Here is a 27,922-nt window from a genome sequence, read left to right as displayed (position 1 = left end):
GACTACTGTTTTGCTCTAAGACAGGCGTTACATCCTTTCCTGATCAATTAGGCTGCCATGAAAACAAATGGCATGTAACTACAGAGCTTCCTGATAATGAGTGAAAAAAATCCTAACATAGTAAATTCTCAAGCATTTTTTTTACTTAAACATAATTCCTGGATTTGCCTCATAAACAATAGCCCTTAGAAACTCTTGTTTAATGTATTCATCAAAATCAGGCATACCCCTAAGTTTTTTTTCTTTTTCAAAATGCTCTGGGTATAATCCATTAAAACATGTATGATATCCAAGTTGATATCTGTGGGAAGCAATGCAATGCCAATGTAAAATAAATTTCTTTCTTTCCTCTGTCCATAATGATGACATACACTTTTTTTTTCCCCAGAAGAGTAGAAAACAATTTTCCCAGTAATCTATAGTATATAAAAATTGTTTTTACAAAACCCATATTAAAGAAAACATCTCAGTTTTCAGTCTGCAGGTTCTTAGCCATAAGATATGTTATAGAGAAAGACCACTAAAGTAATTGCCATTCTGTAGTCTTTTATCCTAACCTCAACAGGTAGGTATCAGGGACTCAATGATCACGTGAACTTATGGTATAATTGCATACCAGTGTTCTATAACCACATGGAGTAATAACTACATTTCTTAGAAGATCCATTTTTTGTTTCAGCCCTCTGGGCAGAAACAAAGCCAAGGATAGACTGCCAAGACTTCAAATGCATTAATTTATATTTTATGACAATCTTCTTCTGGTACAACTTCCAGTATTATTTGTAATGTTCTGGTTGTAACGTCTACAAAGAAATAAAGAAGAGAAATTTAAAATGCACAGAAATCAGAAATGCATAAAAACAGCAAAATGCAAATTATTTGGGATTGAATACTGAAAACTCACACCCGCCTATCTCATAGAGCACTTTCAAGAATTATTTATTTCATTAGAATCCTATCATGCTCAATTAATTTATTAGTCACCTCTGTAACTTCCCATGATGGCTTCTCAGCAAAAGTACATTAATACCGGGGCTTCCCTGGTGGTGCAGTGGTTAAGAAGCCGCCTACCAATGCAGGGGACACGGGTTCGAGCCCTGGTCCGGGAAGATCCCACATGCTGCGAAGCAACGAAGCCTGTGCGCCACAACTACTGAGCCTGCCCTCTAGAGCCCGCGAGCCACAGCTACTGAGCCCACGTACTGCAACTACTAAAGCCTGTGTGCCTGGAGCCTGTGCTCTGCAACAAGAGAAGCCACAGCAATGAGAAGCCCGTGCACCGCAACAAAGAGCAGCCCCCGCTCGCCACAACTAGAGAAAGCCTGCGCGCAACAACGAAGACCCAGTGCAGCCAAAAATAAAAATAAAAAAATAAAATTTATTTTAAAAAAATACATTAATATTTTGCGTTCAGGTAAGGACTTTTATTCCTGAACCAGGAGGCTGAAAATATTTTGAGACCATAGGACCAAGATATAAATAAATGTTCAAAAATATACCTCATATTGAGTCTAAAATTGGTTTGTTGTTTTTGCACCTATGAGAGTACATCCAACTCCTCAGCAAAATCAGAAGAATCAGATTATAATTTCCAGTCTCAAACTTGCAGTGTATTATTGAGCAAAACATTTTATCTCCTAGGGCCTCATTTGCCTCCTCTATAGAATGGGGGGGACTTGGGAGTGATGTCAGCAAGACGGAGGGCCGGGAGCCCCCCACCCCCCAAAACAAGCAAACAGAAAAGAAAACCAAGAACAATAAACAGTTACAAATGCAAGAAAACAGCTCAGGGAAAGCACTAGACAACAAAGAAGCAGCAGCAAAAAACCTGGCAGAGCTCAAAAATCAAGGATGGCCACAGACAAAAGCAAAGGAAGCATTTTGTCCCCATCACTCCGTCCGCCAGTCGGGAGCTGCTGGGCAGCAGGAGGAATCCTCTCAGGAAGGTCACCACATGGCGAGAAGGAGAGAAGAAGGACCACAGCGAGCCTCGCCATTGTGGAGGTCTGCAGCTTTTGGTACAAGAGTCTCTCAGTCTTCAGTGATGCTGACCCTAGCTGATGGAGCAGCCTGCAGTAACCCCCTCTTCTGGATCTACTCCCAGAGGCTGGAGACGTTGCTGAGGTGAGACCTGCCCTCAGGGGTCCCAGTTGTTGCCGTGCCCCACTCTCACACATTGGGTACCACAGCCCATCTCCACATAGGACACCAGAGCTGCCATTGCAGCCCCAGGTTGGGGCCTTGCTCCACCCCAGCCCCAGGCTGGGGCCTTGCTCCACCATCACCAAGGCAATCGCCCTGACCTGAGCCGTGCCTCCTGGGTCCCAAGTCATGCTTTGGCTGCCCGAATTGGCTGTTGCCCTGTGCCTCACCCCCCTGCCCCAACCCAGGTCAAGACTTTGAACTGTCATTGTTGAGATGAGTTCTTACTGCCTCCCAGGTTCCAGGTTCTGGCTCTGACTCATCATTGCTAAGGGCAATGCCACTATCCTGAGTCTCACCCCCATGGCAGGTCTGGTCAAGGCTGAGACCCTTCATTGCTGGGACTGGGCTGCCTCTACCCTGAGCTCCGTCTCTATCCCAGATTGAGGCTCTTGAGCCATCTTTGCCAGGGGTGCTACCACTGCTCTGAGCCCCGCCCCTCAGATTTCAGGTCAGGACTCTGACCCATGGAGGCTGGGACCAGGCTACCACTGCCCTGAACTTCACCTCCCATCCCAGGTTGTGGCTCTGAACTGTCACTGCCAGGGCCTTGCTGCCACTACCCTGTGCCCAGTTCCCTGAGTCCCAACACACAGCTTTAACAAACAACTACCAGAGTTGTACTATTGCTAGCCCGTGAGCGCTCCCAGCGGGCGGTGGGAGGGGTGGGGCAGAGGTCAGACTTTGACCTACTACTGCACTCTGCATTTTCTGCCCAAGCCACCACTGTACCTTGTCATCCCAGGGCCCTCGTCACTGCCATACTCCCTCTCACCAGCACAAGTCACAGTAGTGGGCCCTTGAGACCCAAGTACCAGTTCCATAGGATATCCGCACATGTCCATGCCCGAGACACCTGTGTCACAGCCACAGCAAGCGTGCCTATGCTCCAGGACCCGGGCACTGTGGTAGTTCCATGTGTGCCTGATCCCCGGGCCTCTGCTCTGAGAACTCTGAGTGTCAGCACATCGGACCAGGCACCAGGAGGGGTCTCCTCAAACAGAGGCTCCTCCCAAGAGCGAAAGAGCAGAGGAACGCAGGAAGATGTCAGCAGCCTTAGCCTCTGAAGGTACCAATAGCCCTACCTGCCACCTATAGGTCCTCTGCAGTCTGAGCCATATAAGAACCCCACATTCCGGCCAATTTCAGCCTCAGCCAGTGGAGTGGCATGGAGACTACATCGCTGTGCCTTCTCGGGAACCAAAGACACTGCATCCCAGTCAGCAGGTGCTCTAACAGCCACCTCCAGGTGGAAAGTCTTTCCCCACTGAAGCCAGTCTGAAAAGACCGGAAGAGGTGATTTCATCCTCAAATGCACAGATATCAACACAAACCCATCAGAAACATGAAAAAGCAAGGAAACATGACATCACCAAAGGAATGCAATACCACTCCATTAACTGCCCCTAAGGAAATAAAGATCTGTGACCGATCTGAGAAAGAATTCAAAATAATGATTTGAAGGAAGCTGAGTGATATGTGAGAGAACACAGACAGATCAATGAACTCTGGAACAGTACATGAACAAAATGAGACATTCAACAAAGAAACAGAACTCATTAAAAAAAAAAAAAATCAGAAATTTTGGAGAAAAATACAATGAATGAAATGAAAAATGTAATAGCTTTGACGAGTAGAGGCTCAATCAGGCAAAAGAGAGAATCTTCGAGCTTCAAGACAGACCTCTTGATATTTTCCACTCGGAGGAAAATAAAGAAATTAGAATCAAAAAGAAGAAAGCCTGCAAGAACTGTGGAACATGATCAAAAGAAAAATTAGCCATATTATGGGAGTCCCAGAAGGAGAAGAGAAGGAGAAAGATACATAAAACTTATTTAAAAATATAATGGCTGAAAACTTTCAAATCTGGGGAGAGATACAGCCATCAAGGTACAAGAAGCTCAAAGATCCCCAAACCGATTCAACCCAAAGAGGTCTTCACTGAGCCCCATTATAGTCAAGCTCTCAAAAATCAAAGACAGAAAGGGAACCTTGAAAGCAGCAAGACATCAAAGAATCATCACATATGAGGGAATCTTGATAAGGCTATCAGCAAAGGTCTCAGCAGAAATCTTACAGAGAGAATGGGATGATATATTCAAAACGCTCAGAGAAAGAAAACTACCACCAAGATAACTTCACCCAGAAAAGCTGTCATATAGAAATGAAGGAGAGAGAAAGACTTTCCCAGGTCGACAATAGCTAAAGGAATTTGTAGTCATTAGACCTGCCCTACAAGAAATGCTAAAAGGAGTTCTTTAAGCTGAAACCAAAATATGCTAATCAGTAGCATGAAAATATATGAAAGTATGAAGAAGAGGGAACACTTCCAAACTCATTTTATGAGGCCAGCATTACCCTGATACTAAGTCCAGACAAAGACACTATAAGAAAAGAATATTACTGACCAATATCCCTGATGAATACAGATGCAAAAATTCTCAACAAAATTTTAGTCACCCAAATTCAACAACACATTAAACGGATCATTCACCATGATCAAGTGGGTTTTATCTCTGGAATGCAAGGATGCATTCAACATAGTACTAAGCCAGAGCAATTAGGCAGAAAAATAAATAAAATGTATCCATATTAAAAAGGAAGGGCTTCCCTGGTGGCACAGTGGTGGAGTGTCTGCCTGCCGATGCAGGGGACACGGGTTCGTGCCCCGGTCCAGGAGGATCCCACATGCTGCAGAGCGGCTGGGCCCGTGAGCCATGGCCGCTGAGCCTGCGCGTCCGGAGCCTGTGCTCCGCGACTGGAGAGGCTGCAACAGTGAGAGGCCCGCGTACAGCAAAAAAAAAAAAAAAAAGGAAGAAGTAAAATGATCTCTGTTCACAGATGACATGATCTTATATAGAAAATCCCAAAGACCCCTAAAAAACTGTTAGAAATAATAAATAAATTCAGTAAAATTGCAGGATACAAAATTGACACACAGAAATCAGTTGTATTACTATACATTAACACTGAATTATCTGAAAAAGAAATTAGAAAGCAATCTCATTGACAATAGCATCAAACAAATTAAAATACCTAGGAATAAATTTAACCAAGGAGGTGAAAGACCTGTATACTAAAAGCTGTAAGACTTTAAGGAAAGAAACCGAAGAAGACACAAACCAAAGGAAAGATACCCCGTGTTCCTAGATTGAAAGAAGTAATATTGTGAAAATGTCCATATGACCCAAAGTGGTCTACAGATTCAATGCAATCCTGATCACAATTCCACTGACATTTTTCACAGAAATAGGAACAAACCATCCTAAAATTTATTTAGAGCCAAAAAGTAATCCTAAGAGAGAAGGACAGAGCTGGAGGCACTATAATACCTGATTTCAAGCTATATTATAAACTTATAGCGATCAAAACATTATGGGGACTTCCCTGGTGGTCCAGTGGTAAAGAATCCACCTTACGATGCAGGGGACGTGGGTTCGATCCCTGGTCAGGGAACTAAGATCCCACATGCAGTGCGGCAACTAAACCCACATGCCCCCAACTACTGAGCTCGCGCACCTCAAGGAGAGAGCCCGAGTGCTGCAAACTATAGCGCCCACGCGCTCTAGAGTCTGCGCGCCACAACTAGAGAAGAGAAAACCTGTACGCCACAACTAGAGAAAAGCCTGTGCACAACAATGAAGAGCCTGCGTGCCACAACTAAGACCCAATGCAGCCAAAAATAAATAAATAAATAATAAATACATCTTAAAAAAAACCCCACAGTATGGTATTATCATAAAAACAGGCATACAGATCAGTGGAACAGAATGGAGAGCACAGAGGTAAACTCCCACATATATGGTCAACTAATTTTTGACAAGGGTGCCAAGAACACACCATAGAGAAAGGACAGTTTCCTCAATAAATGATATTTGGGACAACTAGATATCCATATGCAAAAGAATGAAATTGAACCCCTACCTCATGCCAATCACAAAAATTAACTTGAAATGGATCAAAGATTTAAATGTAAGATCTGAAACTATAAAACTCCTAGAAGAAAACATAGGGGTAAAGATCCTTGATATTGGTCTAGGCAATGATTTCTTGGATAAGCCACCAGAAGCACAGGCAACAGAAACTAAAATAAATAAGTGTAATTGCATTAAACTAAAGAGCTTCTGCATAGCAAAGGTAACAATGAATAAACTGAAAAGACAACCTACAGAATGGGAGAAAACATTTGCAAACTATACATCTGATATGGGACTACTCTCCAAAATATAAAAAGAACTCACAACTCAATAGCAAAAAAGAAAATAATCCAATTTAAAAATTGGCAAAGGACCTGAATAGATATTTTTCCAAAGGTATACAAATGGCCAAGAGGTATTATGCAAAGGCGTTCAACATCACTAATCATCATGGAAATGAAAATCAAAATCACGATATCACCTTCACCTTAGCAAAAGGATGGCTTTTATCAAAAAGACAAGAAATAACAAATGGTGAGGATGTAGAGGAAAAGGAACCCTTATACACTGTTAACGGGAATGTAAATCAGTAGAGCCAGTGTGCAAAACAGTACGGCGGTTCCTCAAAAAACTGAACGGTATGATCCAGCAATTCCGCTCCTGGGTATGTACTCAAAGGAATTCAGATCAGTATCTCAAAGGGATGTCTGTACACCCATGTTCACTGCAGCATTGTTCACAGTAGCCAAGATAAGGAAATAACTTAAGTGTCCATCAACAGATGAATGGATAAAGAAGATGTGGTATATGTATCACATCTGGAATATTATTCAGCCATGAGGAAAAAGGAAATCTTGCACTTGCAACAACATGGGTGGATTTGGAAGACATATGCTAAGTGACATAAGTCAGACAGATAAAGACAATACTGTATGATATCACTTATATGTGGAATCTAAAAAAACTGAACTTGTGAAAGCAGAGAATGTTTACCATGGGCTGGAGGGTGGGGAAATTAAAGAGATGTTGTTTAAGGGTACAAACGTACAACTAGTAAATATATAAGTTCGGGAGATTACAGTCAACAATACTGTATTATAAAAGTTGCCAAGAGACTATATCTTAACTGTTCTCAACAACAACAAATGATAAAGATGTTTACCATGATAAAGACATTGTAAAGGTGCTAGCTAATGCTACTGTGTTTTATCTAATGCAATATATAAATATATCAAAATAACACTTCCTACACCTTAAACTTACACAATGTTATAGGTCAATTTTTTCTTAATTGAAAAATTAATTAATAAATAAAGAAGAATGAGGGTCTTGGACTAGATCAGTGGTTCTCAAAGTATACTCCCCAGGCCAGCAACATTAGAATCACCTGAGATATTAGAAATACAACTTTTGAAGCCTCATCCTAGACCTACTGAATCAGAAACTGAAGGTAGGGCCCATAAATCTGTGATTCTGATAGACACTAAAGTGCAGAGGTCACTGGGCTAGGTGATTTCTACGGTCATTTTATCTTAGAACCCTGTCTTAGAACCCTGTGACTCCACTTTCCTGAGATATTAGCTCTTGTCCACCTCTTATCTCTGTAATTGGTCTCCACAAAGCCTCTTCAAACTGCTACTGGTCCCGAAGCCCCTGGTGCCTATTGTCTTGATGGTTTTCAGAGCCACATCATCTCTCATCCAGACAGGCCACCTTTCTCCTCTTTTGTGACTTGTCACCTGTAAGAGTCCCTTCCAAGCAATATTTAATGCCACTAAAAAAGGTACGTTTTTTTCATCCTTTATTTTCTAACAATGTTCCCAAGTTGCTTTCCTCAGCACACTGATTTTTATAATATACATGCATTACAAAGGGTCCAGCATCATTCTGGCAAATGGTAAACTCTATGTAAATGTTTCTCGAATGAATTCTATTCTGTCACAGCCCACTCTTGCCATTGAGATGTACATGGAGCACAAAGGAGTGCTCAAGAGCAATTGAAGTTCATGTTTACAGAAAAGGGAAATGATAGAATTACCCTAGAAACATAGACTGTGGAAAAGTAGATATCAGTCAATAGTAAGGGCGATGTGGCTTTTGCAGGCAGAGATGGAGCTAGGACTAAATGATAGCTTTAAATAACAAGAGTTCTGCCAAGGTCAAATGCAAAGCTGTGGGGTTAAGGTGACATGCTCTGCAGCCCTTCCTCTCTGGAGAAGTCCTGCAGTAGCTACTTGAACTAGTCTCCGTAACAACGGCCGTTCTTGAGTGTGTGTGCATGTGCACGCATGTGCATGACTACTTATGCATTTGTCTACTAAGATTTTTTTTTTAACAACATTTTTTCTTAAATGCAGCATCTACTCCTCCATGCCCCAAATGAAAGCCTTTTCCAAAAGTGTGCCTCTGTATTCTGCAGCCCTCAGCTTTCTTAGACATCTTACTGACCCATGTCACAACACTGCATGGGTTCCAGACAAAGGGAGAACAACTTAAAGAGATCCTGTTGCTTCGCTCGTGTGGCATTCTCCTTCCTGAAAGCTCCATTTGGATCTTCTATTCAGTAGCACTTTTGGGGCCAAAGAACCTCTCTCCTCGTTCTACACACCCAGTAGAACCTCCACACTCAGTCAGCCCTGTTGACCGTCCCTTGTGTGGCTTTCTTATGCTCTCTCTTGGGATCTCGAGATTTAAATAATTTTCATCATGATGGAGGTTTGAGCAGAGTGACTGATTTGGGCTCTGAGTGGCTTTTGGAGTCCCGCCAACTTTTCCCACCAGGTCATCTACAGCCATGGGGGTCACAGAGCAGTGCCCAGCGGACCCAAGTAAGCCTCTGAGGAAGCTTCCTGCTTGCCCAAAAAAGCTGCAGAGCATGTGGTCTCCAACTACATCCCTACCCATATAGGGCCTTTGGCTTTGGGGATAATCAGCCCCCTGACAATATTTCTTTAAATAAAGTCGAGCCAATTGAGTCTGCATTTGGTGTTTTTTAGTTATGTAAGCTATAAGACCAAATAGCAATTGAAATATTTTTAGCTTTGTCTCCCATGTTCAGTAGTTGTTTTTGAAATCCATTGAAACAACTACTGCCCTTGCAAAATCTTATCTACCCAATCATACCTGGTACAAGCGTGGGAACAACAGCCAAAATGGAATAAGCCTATGAAACATTAGCACAAAACCAAGCTTCCCCAGAAATCATAACAACAGTGTCTATTTTTTTTTTTTTTTTTTTTTTTTTTTTGAAAAGCCTTCAAAACCTTTTCACGTGCATGGCCCCATTTGACCCTTACAGTGAAGATGGTTTGGTAAGAAAAGCAGGCAAGCTTAACTCATGTAAAACATCGCACCTCAGTCTTCGTGAAGAGTCTGTCAAATGCATGCAGCAGCTTTCAGTGAAGCATCATAAACAAACTGATCACAACACACTGTATGCAGAACATGCTTTTAGAATTCTGGTTTTGCAAAATCTGTGTCCACGACGGACAACAGTCATTCTGTGGTGCTGCCCGGTATGATTCTTTATAACTAAAGATTTTGTTTAAACACAGCTGTCCTCCACAACTCGCCCGGAGCCGGAGGGACCAACTTCCAGTCACCCCACGCACTCCCAGCTGTGATGGGGTTGGACGGATAAACAGAGGCAGCCGAGGAAAAGGGCTGCGGGGAGCCCTGGCTGGGGTTCGCCGGCTCCAGCATCCCCATGAATTTGAGTATGTCAGTGGGGTATCTGTCCCCTCTTCCTTGGGTGAGAAGCTTGTGTTTCTATAAATAAATCGATCCAGATGAATTAAGCACTCCATCACAGATGGGGGAAAAAAGCTCTCTGCACGTCTGACTATTCCCTTAAGAGCACATTTTCTTTTCATCCCAGGAATGTTATCAAATGAAGCGTGGTTCAATACTGGCATCCTGTGGCCAAAGAAATTCATCAAGTCTCTGAAACTCTCAGTTTCTTGGGTTCCGAACGTTCTCTGGCTATCTAAACTCAGCAGCCTGTCTCCGTTTTCTGAACGCTGTTCGGTGACCTTGTGTTTTTTTAATGGATGCCCCCCTGGTAAGAGGTATTTTGATAAACTATCATTTCACAGGGATGATCTGTTCGGGTATACTCGGGTGAAAATAAGTGATCAGACCAGCGCTAAAGAATGTTCCCCAGCAGAACAATTTGGTGTTAACTCTACACACTGCTCCAAGCAGAGGCTCTCTGGCTCCAAGTTTACACTGATTTCTCCCTAACAACAAGGAGGCAACTGAGAGAAGAGGACAGGTGACGGCTCAGGACTCTGCTGTGTTGTGTGTCCGTGTGTGAGTGTTTTGTTTTGGCCAAAGGCTAGGAAAATACTTGCTACGGCCGCAATAAATATTATGAATTTTCTTTATTTTACTATAAGAATGCTGTCTAAGAGGAAAATCAAACAAATTTACAGAGGATTGTTGCTTTTCGCAAACTCACTCAAAAGGCAGCTATAAAGATAAAGGGTTACAATGATCGCAGTTTAAAGGCAGAATTGCCACGCTCCCTGGAAAGACTCAATGGCGTTGTTGAGAACCAAATAACCATTATGGGACTGCTACTTGCTGCTACTTTCACGAACGGCTAACACTACATTTAGAGTCCTTGGAGATGTTCAAAACGCCATTGGAGACAGAAAAATAACAGAAAACTTCACAACCACATGCGCATGGAAAAACATCAAAGAAGGAGCAGGCATGAAAACCAGTAGTTGATATGTACCGGCAAAGAAATGGAAGAAAATATGCACATGTTAGCAGAAGGAAAGCATTTTTAGAGTTGGCTGACTGCAAACAGGAAGGACAAAATGCCTACTAAGTAGGCAAGAACAAGGAATTTGTTCTTTCATCATGGTCTCTCACACTGTAGTCCACTCTAGGGCTACCCACTCTTTCTTCCTAAATTCTCATGGTTTTCCATGCATTCAGGGGTTTTAATTGTCTCTAGCCAGGATCTGAGATGGACACAGACCCCCCCCCCCACTCCAGTGGTGAGTACTAATCTACCCTGAACATTGGTAACGAGCAATCCTAATGGTAAATACTGTTTAACAAGACTTGGATTTGTTTTTCAGCAAAGGCTCTCTACGTATTGCCTACAACAGATAAAACGTAACTAAAAATACTCTACCGAAAACCAGTGTGATCTAACAAGACACAGAGATTAAATACCCTGCTAGGCAATCCGTGTGCCTGTGTAAACCTTGAAGAACCTAACTTTTATAGCTACACTTCCTCTGGGAATAGGGTTGACAGCTAGGAAACAAAATGCAGGTATAAATAGTAGTGTAAGGTCTAAAGATCTCAAACACCAATTAAAAGCTAATAGAGAGTAGTAGCAGAAGTCTATTTTAAATGACTAGCTTCTAAATGAGTTTGTGTAGCACACTAGAGATGCAATATGTACACAAAGTTGTTATTTGTTTTTTATTTTTAGTAACACTGAAAATTATTATTATTCATTAATAATTTTACCAGAAATCTCCCTGAACTTTTTACTGGGCTTTAAAAAATTAATGATGGTAAAGTAAGTAAATTAAAATGAATGAAAAGAAAAAAAGGGGATTGCTAAACTCACCAACCTCACCAGCAAGAACCCATCTGCTCCTCTGGATAAAGTTCTCCCTCTCTCTCTTCCCACAGGTACCCAATCTAAAAAGAACGTGAATTTGAAGTCCAGCATATGTGGGTTCAAATCCCAGCTCCATGGTTTAAAATCTATACACTTAAATTCTCCATCTCCCTGCACCCTGGTTTTCCCATCTGGGTATAGATATCAACCAGTTCACACGTGGATCTTGTGGAGGATAGAATGAGATGATGATGTGAGGAAAAGAGCTTCACTGGCAGAGCCCCTGACAGAGGGTGAGGCTTTTGACAGAGGCTGTTCCTAAGCACCCTTCCTACCTACTGATTTTTTTTGTGTGTGTGGTACGAGGGCCTCTCACTGCTGTGGCCTCTCCCGCTGCGGAGCACAGGCTCCGGACGCGCAGGCTCAGCGGCCGTGGCTCACGGGCCCAGCCGCTCCGCGGCACGTGGGATCTTCCCGGACCGGGGCACGAACCCGCGTCCCCTGCATCGGCAGGCGGACTCTCAACCACTGCGCCACCAGGGAAGCCCCTACCTACTGATTTTACTGTATCTTCCTCTCCCCCAACTCACCTGGTCACCAAGCTCTGTTGGTTTTTCTCCTTCAATATCTTTCACTTTCTCTTGGACCCCTGCCAACGTCACCTGTGTTCAGACCCTCCTCAGTTCTGTCAGGATTACTGCAATAACCACCAATCTCTATTTTTGAGAATGTCTTCAGCCTCATGCTCTCGAATCCATCCTCGCTGCCCACACCCCTCCACCAGGATGACTTTTACAAAGTACAAAACTGCCTGATTTGGAATTCTAGGTCTTCTACTTAATATCTGCATGACTTGGAACATGGGATTCCCCCACATACCATAACTCAAAATCTATAAAATGGGGATAATTTTTCCTGCCTCACAAAGTTGTTATAAGAATTAAACAAGGTTATATATGTGCTAACACATAGAAATCACTTAGTAATTATCAAGTTTCTTCCCTTGATTCTTTTTTTTTTTTTTTAATATTTATTTATTTGGCTGCACCGGGTCTTAGTTGTGGCATGCGGGATCTTAGTTGCCTGACCAGGGATCTAACCTGGGCAGCCTGCATTGGGAACGCGGAGTCTTTTTTTTTTTTGCGGTACGCGGGCCTCTCACTGTTGCGGCCTCTCCCGTTGTGGAGCACAGGTTCCGGACGCGCAGGCTCAGCGGCCATGGCTCACGGGCCCAGCCTCTCCGCGGCATGTGGGATCTTCCCGGACCGGGGCACGAACCCGCGTCCCCTGCATCGGCAGGCGGACTCTCAACCACTGCGCCACCAGGGAAACCCGGAACGTGGAGTCTTAACCACTGGACCACCGGGGAAGGCACCTCTTGATCATTCTTGCTGTTCTTATGACCCTCCATGATTCATCAATAGGGCAGTGCTATAATAATGATATTTAAGCCCTTTGCAGGCTCTACCTAACTCCCCACCAAATCTCATATCACTCGTTAAGTAATATGTTATCATACAGAATCAATAAACTATGTTCAACCCAGGATAAAAACAATTAAGTTAGTAAGCGATTCAGAAGAACAATTAGGTCGTTTACAGAACTGCTGATAAAATTCTATCTAAAAATTTGTTCTCCTAAGAAGTGATTAAAGCAACTGGAACTCAATATCCTGAAAGGATTCAGTGGCTCTACCCTCAACACCCTTCCTGCCTTTTCTTCTGCCAGTTCTTATTAGAATACAGTAATGTATTCAAACTAGCAATTTCCCCACTTATATTTTCACACTTTAATGTATGCATGTTATACAGGTACACATAGATGGGTTTTCTACAACATGGTCTCTCAATAGGTCCCAAAACTGCTTAAAAGTCTTACCTGACATTCTTCTAAACCACCTGGGTTTCTTGTCCCATATAATAAAGAGATAGTAGGCAGGGACCCCGGTCAGAGTGATGATGAAGCCAATCCCTGTACTAAATGGGTCTGAATAAAGGGAAAGGGCGACCATGAAGAGACACGTGAAGGAAAACAAAGCTGGGATGAATAGCGGCACCTGGAACAGAGCACAGAAGAAAATCACTTCAAGGGTGGTTCAAGAGACAGAAGGTGGATTCAAGATGAGCACAATAGTCACGTGATCAGGTGATACACCTTGATCGCATGACCAAATGACAGGCACCATCCTACCATACCTTCATGCCAAAATCTCTTGCATAGGGCACAGAGACTATATTAAACACACTCCTTTAAATTTAAAAAAAAACAACAACAACAACTTTGGGTAGAACAAAATCTAAGGATAAATAAGTGTGTTTCATTAGAGATGTTCTGTTTGAATTATTTTACTAGTTAAGCACTATGTTTTACGAGTTATGTTTTTGATTGTAAAAGATTGGTTCTTTGATAATTATGATTAGAATCCACTTTAATGTAGAGCCAAGAGCACGGGCTGCTTGTTACATGTAAAAGCCTTTCAGTGCATATTGATTTTCTGCTGGAGATTCACAATAAGAACTGACAGGGATAAAACAGGCCAACTCCTATTCAACCACTAATAAAGATGTTGCCGGCATTAGGCAATGAATATAATTAGAAACAAATTCTGACAACATGACGGACAACATTATCTGTGTTATTTCTTAAAAGCAAATACAGAGTAAAGACAAATCAGTCCATGAACTTTCAAGGCTAGAGGCATATGCGTCAGCCCTCCCAAAAGGAAACACTTAGCTATGGTAAATGGACATTCTATTAAGTGGTATATTCACACATCTTCACTTTCCCTATGTATTTCACATTTCTACTCCTTCTGGAGTGTACAATGCAGAAAAGGGGCAATATAACAAGTCATAACATTTAAGAACACTTAAAATGCCTTTTTGTAAAGCAGCGTCCTTTTTAAAGTTTTAATTAGTGATGATTTCATACATATCGGCCTCACTCTCAGTATGGTTGTCCACAACTATTCAGCATAAAAAAAAGAAGCATCTATATTTTGAACATATCAGGTCATTAGACACATTCATGAAAAATCAATATAACAAACATTGTACATTAATATCCCCACTTTTCAACAATGTGACCTACAAAGTTCAGTACATCACAAACAAGCCGATGAACTATTTTTCCAAAGTAAAATAAATCCCATATGAAGGCGTGACCTGCAAGGGTTAAACATTTTATTCCAGAGGATTCTGCCCCTCTGCCCAAGCTCTTCATCATCAACTTATGACAAAGGGAGGATCAGGCATTAGGAGGAAGATTTATGTAAACCCATCAAGATTGCTGAGGTTACCTTGAAAGGACGATGCATATCTGGGCGTTTGTATCGAAGATAAATCAGCCCAGCAACCGCCAGCCCAATAAAAAGCCACCTGGCAAAACTGAGGAAATTCAAAAGACTGTCGAGGTCCCCAGAGAAGAGCATTACCATTGTCAAAGGGTGCTGGGGTGGGGGTGGAAGGGAGAGAAAAATCATGCACAGTGAGTTAAAAGAGAATACACGTGATAACAAGCAATACCATCACTGCACATTATTATTATCTTTTCCAAACGATTCTTTCTACTGATAAACGACCATTGCGCTTAACACCTATACTCAACTAACCTCCTAGCTATATATCCAGCTTTTCTGCTCTCTTTACACACACACATATGGATGCATTATTTTTAGCTGTTTTTCATTTGAGTTAAGAGAACGTGCTTTCAAAGAGCAAAACACAGGACACTCAATGACTCAAAATTTAAAGACCCAGAGACTGAGATGGTCGGTAAATAACTAACAGTAAAAGTCAAAAGCACATCCAATACACACATTTGCAGAAAGCTCTGCGAATGGTGTCTGATGAGCCCCCGGCTATGCATACACAGGAAAGACAGCCACCTCTAGAGACTGTGTCCTCTCCTGAGTGCAAAACGTTGACCTTTCCTTCCTCCACACTTCCTCTCCCTGGGTGCTCGACACATGTGACCCTCGACCCTCATGACCGCAGAAAAGAATGGAGCGCAGAGTTCAGCATAGCAAGTCTCTACAGCTGCACAGACCAAGGACAGCATGACTGATAACGCAGGCTTAAAATGAAAGCCCTCTTCACCAATAATATATTCTGTTCCCACAAAATAATACATTCTGTTCCCACAACTGAAGTAAATTTCCAGAATCCACACAGAGTACCCCACCCGCCCACCGGACTTTACAAAGAAATTTCAAGGAAACATTTTGAAACAAATGAAACCCATGGGGGGGTGGAGATGGGGGTACAAAAGTGTTCAGTGAATTCTGTGGTGCGCCTGACAGCAGGAGATTGGGGAAAAATGTTACTGGGAAACATTTCTGGGAAATGTTTTTGGGTTTTGGAAACGTTATTGGGAAAAAATAGTAGGTAAAAAGGAATATAACATTGCCAATGGGGATCTGAGGACTTCTGCACCTTACACAGTCTTTCATATCCCATGTTTCACAAATACTTTTCTCTGCATAAAGAATTGTACAGCTCAAATTTAAGTTTTGGTGCTTTTATTTCTCCCATTTAGGGTTGCTCTCAAAATTCTCACTTTCAAGCACAGAATCCCTGCACTGTCTAGGATTCTGCCAACTTTTTCTATAATTTTGTATGCATTTCATGATAAGGGGCCTCTGATGAGACATCTGGGCGTTTGGGGACTGTAGCTTTTAGCTCCACTTTCAATAAGTAGAATTGGGACTTATTACTCGACCTCCTTTTCTGCGAGGCTCTCTGTGGGTGACAGGAGCCCAGGCAATCATTTCCCTTTGATCTCACAGATGTCTACAAAGATGAAAAAGAAGTGACGTGTTATTGCTCCAAAGCATCAAATATGCATCAGATATACTGGATGAGGGGAAGCGATGGAAAATATCCTGCCTCTGCAAATCCACCAGGATACACATAGAGCCAATTTAGCAATGAATGAGCACAGAAAGCACGAGCTGGAGTCAAGTTTGAAATCCTCTTTGCTAAGCTGTTCTTTGAGGTTACATCTAGATACACAAGTTACTGTGCATTACCAAAACAATAACAGCTGGCAGAGGAGTGTGCTTGCGGATGTGAATCATGGAGAGGATTTCCGGAAGGTGACCCTCCCGAGATGCAACGTAGAATAACCTGACAGGAGAAAAATGTATCATTAATCATTTCCAAGGGAAAAAAAATCCAGAAATCGAAGAGAAAACTTGTACCTTCTTCATACCAAATGGTTTGACGTTTCTTAGGTGATTACTTCGAATTTTATAAAATCTGCCAAAACGTTATGTTCCTTTGAGGAGAAACGGTAGCACCATCTGACTCAGCATAACTCACCCCACACATAAATAGCTGGGGGTGAATTTAGTTCTAGATTTCTAATACTGTTCGTGTGTTATCAATCCAGTCCAACTCAACACACACACACACACACACACACACACACACACACACACACAACATTCACATTTATCTGATTGGGTTTTCATCAAATTAAAACAAAAGGGACTTCTGCATCAAACAAAAGGGATACACATGGTGGGATGGTGATGTCTGGTGTCTCTTACTTTACTTTTTTGCTTGTCACCTTTAGAGAAACAAAAGATTTTATTGCCAGAAATAAAATGCTGTTGTTAAACTCTGTAGACATACTGTTAAAACAAGAACAAAAACCCCCTTCATCCCTGGCTTCAGAGTAGGCTATGAGTAGACAAGCAGTGCCCTCTAGTGGACAGAATAGAACATGCTGCTGATACTTGGAGAAAGATTTCAATCTTGCGTTTCAAAAACAGCAGGTTTAGAGGCACTATTTCTTTTCTTTTTAAACTTATCCTTATCACATCCCATCTCAAACACAGAAATGCGTTTCTAGAAATGCTTGAACTCACTCACCTGGAGACAGCAAACACACCACCATTCATGGAACCAAAGCAGGAGAGGGCAACAAAGATTGGAACTGCTACTGAGAAATTTCCCAGGAGCCGCTCAGAAAAAGTCTAGTGAAAGACAGAAGGAAGCAAATTAATGCTCTGCCAGAAAGTGGAATAAAATGAAACAATTTAAGCCAAACTCGCTCTAGGACTTTCTGTTCACCTGGTGATATGTGTGTGCTTTATAATCCTTTTTTTGGGTTAGGGTCAGACTAATAACTAATAACTTAGAATAATAATCAAAGGCAGGTACCATGTCCTTGCTTGTTGCAGAATTATGGGCAATAGTCTAAACAAGCACCTTCCCTCTACTTCCAAAGAGCAATGATCCATTGATCAAATCTTTATCAAATCTTTATCAAATCTTTATCAACTATGATATCTATTGTCTCTGACTCTGGTAAATAAAAAAAACTCAGTACAGAAGTTCTCCTTTTAGAGACAGAAATCCTTCTGTATATAATACCTTGTCTTTCGTCTGGAAAGCCACATTTTTATACCAAAGTACAAAGGTACACTGAGAAGTGTTGCAGATACCAATCATATACCAATCCCACTGTTATGGTTTCATATACCAACTGTTATGGTTTCATATACCAATCCCACTGTTATGACTTAAAAGCGTGGCAAAAAATAATTGAGGACTTAATCATGTATATTATGGATATGAACAGTTCTGAAAATCTTTTGCCCAGAATAATCACATCAGCTGAATCTCTGTTTATGAAGTCCATCCCGCCCTTTCAGTTATCTGCCAATTCCTTCTGTAGTTTCCTATTAAAAGGCTAGAACACCAACACAAGTCCAAGGAAATCAAGCTACAGAAAATATAAAAGTTAAACAAAACTTCTGACATTTCCTTTTGTTCCATGGCATGTGCAACATTGCAAATTTTCATGAAGGATGTATTTTCCAAAAAAAAAAAAAAAAAATGTGGGATTCTTTACTTGTCCTTGATGCAGCCGGTGCTATGTAATTAATGGACCACATTACGCTCAAAGACTAAGTGCTGCCCTTTGTCTAGTAAGATGAGATGACGACCTGACATCAGGAAGCTCTGTGCATTTGGTTGTCTGGTAGAAGTTACAGCAGTGGACAGTCACAGTGAACTCGTACATAGGTTCACATGAAATGAGATAATTTGTTCCCTGTGGATGTTTCTGATATGAGGTAATAGTGACTATTTTAAAAGGAACTGACATCTAGTGATGGGAAGTTCTTTTTTTTTTTACCCTTCATTGTTATAAGGTCATGAATGAGTGCCCTCTTACTAGCTAAGTTTTTATACCAAAAAGTCTGTGTCACAGAATAGCAGTCCCATAACATGACCTTTGAAAGCAAAAGATGCTCCGGAAGTCAAATAAATTTTGGAAAATGCTGTAAAATTATGAGTATCCACATCTTAGGGAGTTAAAATGCACATTAACTTCTCTAACATTCTGAGAAGGACTATAGCAATGACATCTGTTTAACTTTGAATAACTCAGTATTTCCTCAAATTAATAATATCCTAGAACTTGTATTCAAAATGATAATATATACTAGAAAAAAAATGTTATGTGGTCCATTTGGAAATTCTAAAGTGGTACTTTGGAAAAAAAGATTTTAAGTTAGCATTTGAAAAGCGTCTAAACAGGGAGGAGTACAGAATAAATTGCAATTTGCATACCCCAAAATGCATTCATTTAAACTCAGTAACTGCCCACCTGTCTTTAAAGACATGTTGGAAGAATAATGATTTCTATTCAACATGTATGTGTGGAAATATGTTTTCAAGCAGGCATATGTGGAAATGTTTTACATGAAATTAACAGTACAATCACATAGGAGTGTAGCTGTATCAGTTAAATGGAATATGCTAAGGTATGTTCTAAATTTTTTAAATATTCATTATCATCCAGTTAAAAAAAATTAATGGATTTCAAAGCACTTTCTGCTGGAGGGAACTACTATAAAATTGCATCATTTCATTAACCTAAATTCAAACTGGCATTTTCCCAACTTAAACTTACCACTGCCACTGCCTTTGAAAGCAACAGCTCCTCGGCACTAATGGTCGTAAAGTAGGCCACATTTGTTAGCACATAGCCAATGGTGACCACGGCCATGGATATACATATCGCAAGGGGGATGGTTCTGAAATGCACAAAGGAATCACTTATCAGTCATCTTTTGTTAGTCATTTCTCTGCAAGCAAAGAAGATAACAGGCTCATTCAAACAAAGAACAAAATGGTATGGATAACTACAGGCTCTGTTGGGTATGTATAAACATTTCATCAGGGTAAAGTACCACATATTCCTTTGTAATTTAATAAAGTCCATAAGGGGAGGTACAACATTTGTCTTGTCTACTGCTCTACCCCAGAACATATGGGTCTGTCCGATTCTTGTGCTCCATAAATCCTAGGGCAGGGTTTCACAAACTTGAGCATGCATCACCCGGAAGGCTCGTTAAAACACAGATTGCTGAGCCCACCTCAGGAGTTCCTGATTCAGGAGGATTTGCATCTTTAGCAAGTTCCTGGGTAATTCTGATGCTGCTGGCCAGGGGACCACACTCTGAGATCCACTGTCCTACATATATGCCTTTCAAATACTGACTCACTTGCCTTGACACCTTTCTAATACTAGTTTCCCAAAAGATCTTTCACATTCAGTGTTTTCCCCTTCAGTAATTTCCCTTGCCGTCAAATACGTGTACACTTTTGGAAGCATGACAGCAACATATATCTACCTTTCTAAATGACAGTAATAATAATTTTGTACATAACACAAAAAGCCCAGAAGTGCTCCCAATAATGCCTTTGCACTGCCCTGCTGTGAGTTCAAAGGGAGCTCAAGATCATGAGTATCTATTAAAGCAACAGCACAGATAATCCCATGAAATTAGAGGTGACATGCTGTAAAGTACATATGACCGGACGGTGCTGACACTATGTGGCATCAAGAAGTAGCCGGCACAAATACAATGTTATGTCTTCATTTAATGCACTGGGAAAGCCAGGAAGTTACTGACCCTCATAATTTGACTCCATGTTACCGATACACATTACTTGCTTAACATAATCACCTCTTCAGACTGTTTCCAGTTCAAGCAACTTAAACCTTCGGCTCCTTGCACAAAGGCTGATGGGTTTTGTGGGTTTTTTTGTTTTTTTTTTTTTTTTTTATTTTAGCCATAGAGCTTATCAGCCTTCATGGAGCCTTAACCCTGCTGGGTGCCACTAATGAAGACCTCCATATAATTTCTTCCAAGATGAAAAAACAGGGCCGAACCGGGAAAAAAAAAAAAAAAAGGCACAGCCTGCCTCACTCCCCAAGCTGGGTGTGTTGAGCACACTAAGCCCCAGCTCATTGCGCTGAATTCTCTATCCCCTGTTGAGAACAGGCAACCCCAGCCAGTCAGCAACTGCCATTCATTATGCTGCTTGGAGCCCGACACTTCCCCTGGTCCCCAAAGCCTTAAGCCTTGATGGGGAAACACATTGACCTCTAAAATCCTGGCATCCTACTAGAAAAGGAGCAGATGTTCCCCTTCCCGAGTGTGAAGAGGGTCCTGTGGAATTTTCTGTTCATGCCGTACCACGCATTGCTGCTTGTGATTGATAAATGCTAAATGTAAGCAAAGGAAATCACTGGGCCAATTAAATACAGAGGGCTAAGTGGCATAAGGCATATTAAAGATAAAGGCAGCTTTTCAACCACTCACTGTATTATCAATATTTTAAACTTGAATCCTTCAGCTCTTATAACACGCCAAATGGGGTTCTGAGTTCTTTCTGTGGAGAGAGAAGCAGAGAGAAAGAGAGGGAGAAAGACGCTCTCTAGAGATCTCACAAGAGTAGGACTAAGAAACGCAAAAGGCTCTGCTAATAAAAAGTGAGGTGATTTATTGTTCAGCGTGGTGAAGTCACCTAACCTGTCCAGGACAGGTAGTACTGTCACGTCACATGATGCTATCAAAGAGCACAGAGGAGTCACTCTGAAATGTGACTGTGGCCCCGGGCGGCATAGAATCTAGCCTCCCAGCCCAGCTCTTTCAAGGCAGCCTGTGTCTCCTGCCCGGAGATTATGGTCTTTCTGAGGGAGGATTTCTAAACTGAGTTTAGCAGAAGGGACCTTCAAAACATTTGAAACTTCCAGGTTAGTTTTCCTTTTGTTCTTCCTCAGCTTGTCAATAACAAAAAACAGCAGATGCTGCTACTGTACCCACCCTTTTATTAGCTACTTTGCATATTGTGGGTCCTCAAACTCTTAACTATTACTTTTCAGTGAAATTATAATTATTGAATATAATGTTTATCGGAAAGCTCTTATCAAGGCTGTATTCCTCATGTATTCACTGAAAATACAGTTTTGTGTAGTATGAAGGAGGGGGAAAGACTTATTCCATGATTTTCATAATTTTTCTGTGTGATACGAACTATAATGTCAAGTGAATGTTTTCAAAAGTTTCAATATTTTGGAAATACTAGTTTATTTTGAATTTAAAAAACCACAGAGGCACACTGAATAAACTTCCCTAGACAGCTGTTATAGAAAAGGAAGAAAAGTAAGCATACTTATCAGACAAAATGAAACAGATTATTTACAGTTTTACTATCAGCCAAGTACACTATGTAGATACTAGAGGAAGAAAAAATCAAAGGAGCTTAAAATATAGGATAAAAGAGAAAAGGGGTCTAACCTTGCAGCAATTCACAGCAAACCCAGTAATTCCTCCCTAGGTAAAATTAAGCCTTAAGGTTCCATTTCACTTTAACAAAGGGAAGAAGGGTTTGTGGCTGCCTTAACATAAACAGCAATCATTTACACCGAGGAAATCAGTCGACTTGTTCAGAAGGGCTTGGCACTGTGTGGGTAACTCCTGGATTTCAAGCAGCAAAGTTTAAGGGCCACTGGGTGAGCTGATAAGAGCTATTAGGGCATGCCAGAGCAATCTTTCTGGAGGCTTTAGATGCAGAGGGCAGATAAACACAGTTAGTAATCCAAGATTAAGGCAAATGGCACATGATAATAAAAGGAATTACAGGAACTGGTAGGCCACTGACATTTCAAAGCCCCTGTGTAATTGCGAGGTATCCACCAATTCTAAGTGCAACAAAAGCATTGTCTTTAAGCTGAAAAAAAAATGACTCACACCTATGAGTTGTAATCTTTCTCAAATGTTGTGTATATATATTTTTTATGATTGACAAGATACGAATGTATTGGGAAAAGTTACTTAATCCTTAAGAGCTTTTTGTCATTATACGTAGTCTTTTCAATTATGTATTAATGAGAAATAAGCACTAAGTGAGTGAGAATCTGATATTTTTATTAATTGCAAATGGTCTTCAATCAAAAGGTCGTGGACGGTCTTCTTTCCTTGCAGGTTTATTTTAAATTGGCATCTGTAACCAGTCTATGTAACACATAGATAAATATTTGTTTATTGGAAATTATTAAATGGAAGTCTCTGGAACATCTGCTTAGAAGCACTCTCATTCTAAGGATAGAGCTCCCCAGGAATTTAAATGGCCCCAATAGTAATGGCAGGTAGCTTATATTTGTATAATCTACAAAGCACTGGCAAATGCATTTTATCTCCAAATATACACGTTTCATTTCAAATCCTTTGTGGAATAACATAGAATATGAACAAATGACAAAATCCACAACAACCCACTGAAATAGGAGGTAATACCACCATTTTCAAACAATGGAACCAAGGCTCAGAGAGGTTAAGTGACTGGCCAAGGTCACAAAAGTAGTAAGTGAGAAAGCTGGGTCTTGAATTCAGATCCTCCATCGCTAAGTCCCACATTGCTGAAATATCTTGTCCGTGATATCATGGCAGTTTTGTGCCTACTTTCACTCTAGGTACAAAGTTCCTAGGATCCTTACGTGCTGACAGGCATGTACTCTATTTTATATATATGATACAAATATCAGAAGGCTGATTGTTACAATGTGACACATTTTAAGCCACGTACATTTTACTATGCACTTAATAGTCATCACAAATAACCTTGCACATGATGGAGCACGGGTTGCACTTTTAATATACTTTGCAACTGTGTGGTAGAGCATCAGCAATGATCATTGTTTCCAGTGCTTTACGTTGGCTAAAAAGACTCCTGCCATGAAAACAGAATGAGTAAACCTAGCTTCAGAGAGTTGAGGACACATGAAGGTCACAAGGATTTCCGATATTCAGGCCATCCGAGTAATTCTGTAGTCACTTGTATTTAGGACATTCCTAAAATTGTTTTATAACTGGCGCAAAATCTTCTGAGGTTTATGTGAAGCAAAATAAGTTTCATACATTCCCCGGTGTGGATACATCCACTGGAGACCACAGAAACCATTGATCCTGGGGCATCTAAAATTGTCTTTGAGCCATGGGACTGGGCATGATGCCAGTTCTGCTAAAACCTTCTCCTGTGTATTCTGGAATCTTCTAAGAGAATTGCTTGACACTTCACACTTTCTATTTAAAAATCATTAATGTTTTAACACATGTATTTTGCATTCAGGAAAAAAGAGGGAGGGGAGAAAAGAGGAATTAAGAAGGGCAAGAAAATGACGAACTTCTTAATATGTGAGACGCAAATAAAAAGGAAAACAGGGTTTTTCAAAGAACTTTTAAATTTTTTAGTAAACTGTTTATATACAATTGAAACAAAGCCATGATTCATCTCAACATAAAGTATTTAAAATTATAAATGAGTATTTCTTGATTCTGAGTATTTATTTTAGGATCATACCTATTTCACATTGTCTTTTTTTTTGTGCTTTGTGACCGCCTGGAGGGGTGGGATAGGGAGGGTGGGAGGGAGGGAGACGCAAGAGGGAAGAGATATGGGAACATATGTACATGTATAACTGATTCACTTTGTTATAAAGCAGAAACTAACACACCATTGTAAAGCAATTATACCCCAATAAAGATGTTAAAAAAAAACAATCTTTTTTTCTTTATAATGACCCTGTAGAGACCTTGAAAGCTTTTCTCTAGATCTGACCCAGAAGTGACTCAAGTATCTCTTACTTCTCTCTTTTTGATCTACCAATTTATTTTTGCAGGATTATTCAGTTTACTTTATTACCACTGCTGTTAATTTTATTGTACTCCTCAAACTTCAGTCATGTGTTACAATCCAAAAGATAAATACTAGTATATCCCAAAGAAAATCTATCTATATTTTTCACTCACGTGATTTTTTTCTTCCATACATTTTTACATAATTTCCCTGATACTTGCTCATCTCAAACTTTCCAGAGACACCCCCCTGCCCCCGGGCAGGCATGAAACTGTACTATCTGGTTATGTGTTTTCTGATATTTCTAGCAGGGACTGAATTACAAATAAGGGTTCTTGATTGTTTTCCAGACTTGAAACAATTAGATTACAGATGACTGGAACCCTATGAACTGCCTTGTATGTTTTTGGTGATTTTGCCCCCTTGTCATTTAGTGCTATCACTGTATCTCTAGTTGCACATTGTGAGTGGGAACTGGACTGTGAATAACAGTATAAGAGAAATGCACTTGAGGAGACACGGCAAGTTGCGGGGGAAGGTGTGGGTTGTCACTGAAAGAAGAAAATGTAGTTAAGAGGAAGAGTACATTCAATAAACCTATTTAGAGACATTCTTAAAGGTCCATGGTTCATGTTCTAACTTAATGACAATTTCTGGGCCAAGGCTGAACACAGTGATGTGACGAGCAGATTGTCACATAAAGGTACACAGTGATCCCACTGATTTCAAGCACTAAACACCTGCCCTCCGCTTCTTACTGTACCATGGCAAGGCTACAGGTGTTTTCACTGAGACGCTTTAAATTTCAATACCACTGATGTCTAATCTAAATCTCACCATTCTCCACTGTCCACAGATGAAGAACTCCATAAACAAAAAGAGAAGACAGAGGGACCTGTAGGGAGATGTAAGAAATGAACAGACACAGATTAAAAGACTGCAGCCTGAAGGAGGCTCATGGAAAAAACATACACAGATGCATGAAGGAGATAGAAAAGTGCAGCCGCACCACGTAGAAAAATGAACTGAAATGGAAGCTTATAATTCAAAACATAGGGTCATAAGCAATCAGAAGCATGAGTCTAAGCGTTTTCAGCCCTAATAATACTTTATTTTTTTATCCAACTAGCAGAATAAATTCTTGCCTAAACAAAATTATTCAGCAAAATGTAGCTTGGGGGTAAATTTTCATTTGTTTGAATTTCATACCAATAAAAAATCTGCATTGTCTGCATCTCATTTGTTCTCATTTTCTCAAGATTTAGAGTGTGTCGTCCAGATATATTACAGTTATCCATATTTATCATGGATGAACGTAAAGAAATTAGTAGGCAAGTTTGAGTGCACAAAAATAGAAACAAAATTGGTTTTTGATAAAATGTTAGCAAGTAAATAACTAAGAAAACAAAATATTTTAATAACAATAAATTACATTTCACACTAATGTTCAGCACTTTTTTTTTTTTTTTTTTTTGTGGTACCCGGGCCTCTCACTGCTGCGGCCTCTCCCGTTGCAGAGCACAGGCTCCGGATGCGCAGGCTCAGCGGCCATGGCTCACGGGCCCAGTCGCTCCGCAGCATGTGGGATCTTCCCGGACCGGGGCACGAACCCGTGTCCCCTGCATCGGCAGGTGGACTCTCAACCACTGCGCCACCAGGGAAGCCCAGCACTTATTTTTGTTATATGGTTTTTATAGTATACTTTTTTAAATGTTATCATTTCCCTCAGGATTTTGTCTAAAGTACTCTAAGGTGATGCAACATCTCAGTGAACCTTTTTTTTTTTTTTTTTTAATATCTGAGTTCCTGAGATTCAGATATGCATGGCTGAGAGAATGAAGTACTCACCACAGTTCTGTGTTCCTCTTTCCAAAGTATCAGTCATTCCTGAGAGAAGCTACCCAGATAGACCACATTTTCCAGACGCTCTGGTATCTAGGTGGGAGTGTAACTCATTCTTATGTGTCAACTGACGTGGCAGTTTCAGGCCAAGGTGGTTAAGAAGTGGGTTGCCTTGTCTGCCCCCAACCCTTTCTCTAGTTGTATAGAGGATCTATAGAGAGGCAAAGCCACAATGTGGAAGGAATCTGGGCCACAGAATCAACATAAGGAAGAAAGTCTACCACTCAGCCAGGGACACCAACAGTGGACTCTAACATGATCTAAAAACTAAACTTTTGCCATTGAAAATTTGTGGTTTGCTTGTTGGAGAAGCTGGCATTACCCTAACTAATAAAAGCATGAAGGGCCTCATTATATCAAGACTTTTTGTAGATCTCAGTGAATTAGTTTTTATGAGACAAAATGGGTCCTCATTAATTTTTATCTCATATTTTTTTGTTTCGTAAGAGACCAGTATAAAGTCTTTAAAATAATGTCCCAAATGAGATCAAATTGAAACACTTACATTTGCTAAAGTTAGAACAGTGAAAATTCTATTATTCAAACTTCCCAGAAACAGAGCAAACATAGACCCCATTGTTCACTATTTTGAAATATAAAATCTCCTGCACGTTTGACAACTGCCTCCGATCCAACAAAGATCAAAGTATAATCTCTTGTTTTGGCCAAAGATACATAATAAAACAATGCAATGTTAAATAAATATACTCTTATGCTAAGTACAAGGCAAGGTAAAATAAATATACCCACTTTGGTATAATAAGTGGGAATTAGAGTCAAAATTCCCTCTGGCCATAAACGCGTGTCTTAGAAGGAACTGATAACACTTCTCCTACTATAAACCCGTAAGTCAAATCCAGTCACATTTCTGACCAGCTGCACGATAAGAAATGGAACAGGTACATATGGAGACATTCAACCCTGACAAACGAACTACTGCTTCTATCACCGAAAAGTGCCTTCAATATTTGTGGCCAACAATGACAAGTCTAATTATTAGTAATCATTTTACTTTGACATCTGGTAGTCAAGAAGACACCAGGGTAATATGGGAATCAGAATAGAAGATGGACAATTGATAAGATTAGAGGCAAACCTGTCCTCACTCACTTCAACCAGATCAGTCCTCTCTTCCTTGTTTTATGTACTGATATACAACTGAAGGGATCCAGTGCTTTCAAACAGTTTTAACATCACTCCACTAGATGCTACAAGTCAAACTGTGCCTTTAAATACTTTTTTGGGACTCAGTGCTGGCTTCCTAAAGTACGGTTTTCAAACTCTATGAATTGGTTTCATAAAATGCCTATCTATGAATGATTATACAGGTATGTATGTATGTATGTATATATATATATATATATATATAT

At 40.7% G+C, this 27,922-nt stretch overlaps 1 protein-coding gene across 1 annotated transcript in view; it reads right to left on the bottom strand.

Moving 5' to 3' along the window:
* Window positions 1-735: 735 nt before the first annotated feature.
* Window positions 736-27,922, bottom strand: part of SLC7A11 (solute carrier family 7 member 11) — a 95,424-nt gene continuing 68,237 nt past the window's right edge. Inside the window, exons 7-12 of the mRNA XM_007456890.1 lie at window positions 19,636-19,759; window positions 17,586-17,689; window positions 16,739-16,835; window positions 15,008-15,157; window positions 13,588-13,765; window positions 736-803 (exon numbers count right to left, since the gene is read on the bottom strand). Coding sequence (XP_007456952.1) covers window positions 736-803; window positions 13,588-13,765; window positions 15,008-15,157; window positions 16,739-16,835; window positions 17,586-17,689; window positions 19,636-19,759 — 721 coding nt within the window. The remainder of the gene's footprint in view (window positions 804-13,587; window positions 13,766-15,007; window positions 15,158-16,738; window positions 16,836-17,585; window positions 17,690-19,635; window positions 19,760-27,922) is intronic.

The sequence above is a fragment of the Lipotes vexillifer genome, unplaced genomic scaffold (assembly GCF_000442215.2).
Source record: "Lipotes vexillifer unplaced genomic scaffold, Lipotes_vexillifer_v1.1 scaffold63, whole genome shotgun sequence".
Taxonomy (NCBI): Eukaryota; Metazoa; Chordata; class Mammalia; order Artiodactyla; family Lipotidae; genus Lipotes; species Lipotes vexillifer.
The sequence above is the reverse complement of the archived record's forward strand: the minus strand, read 5'-3'. Positions and strand labels throughout refer to the sequence as shown.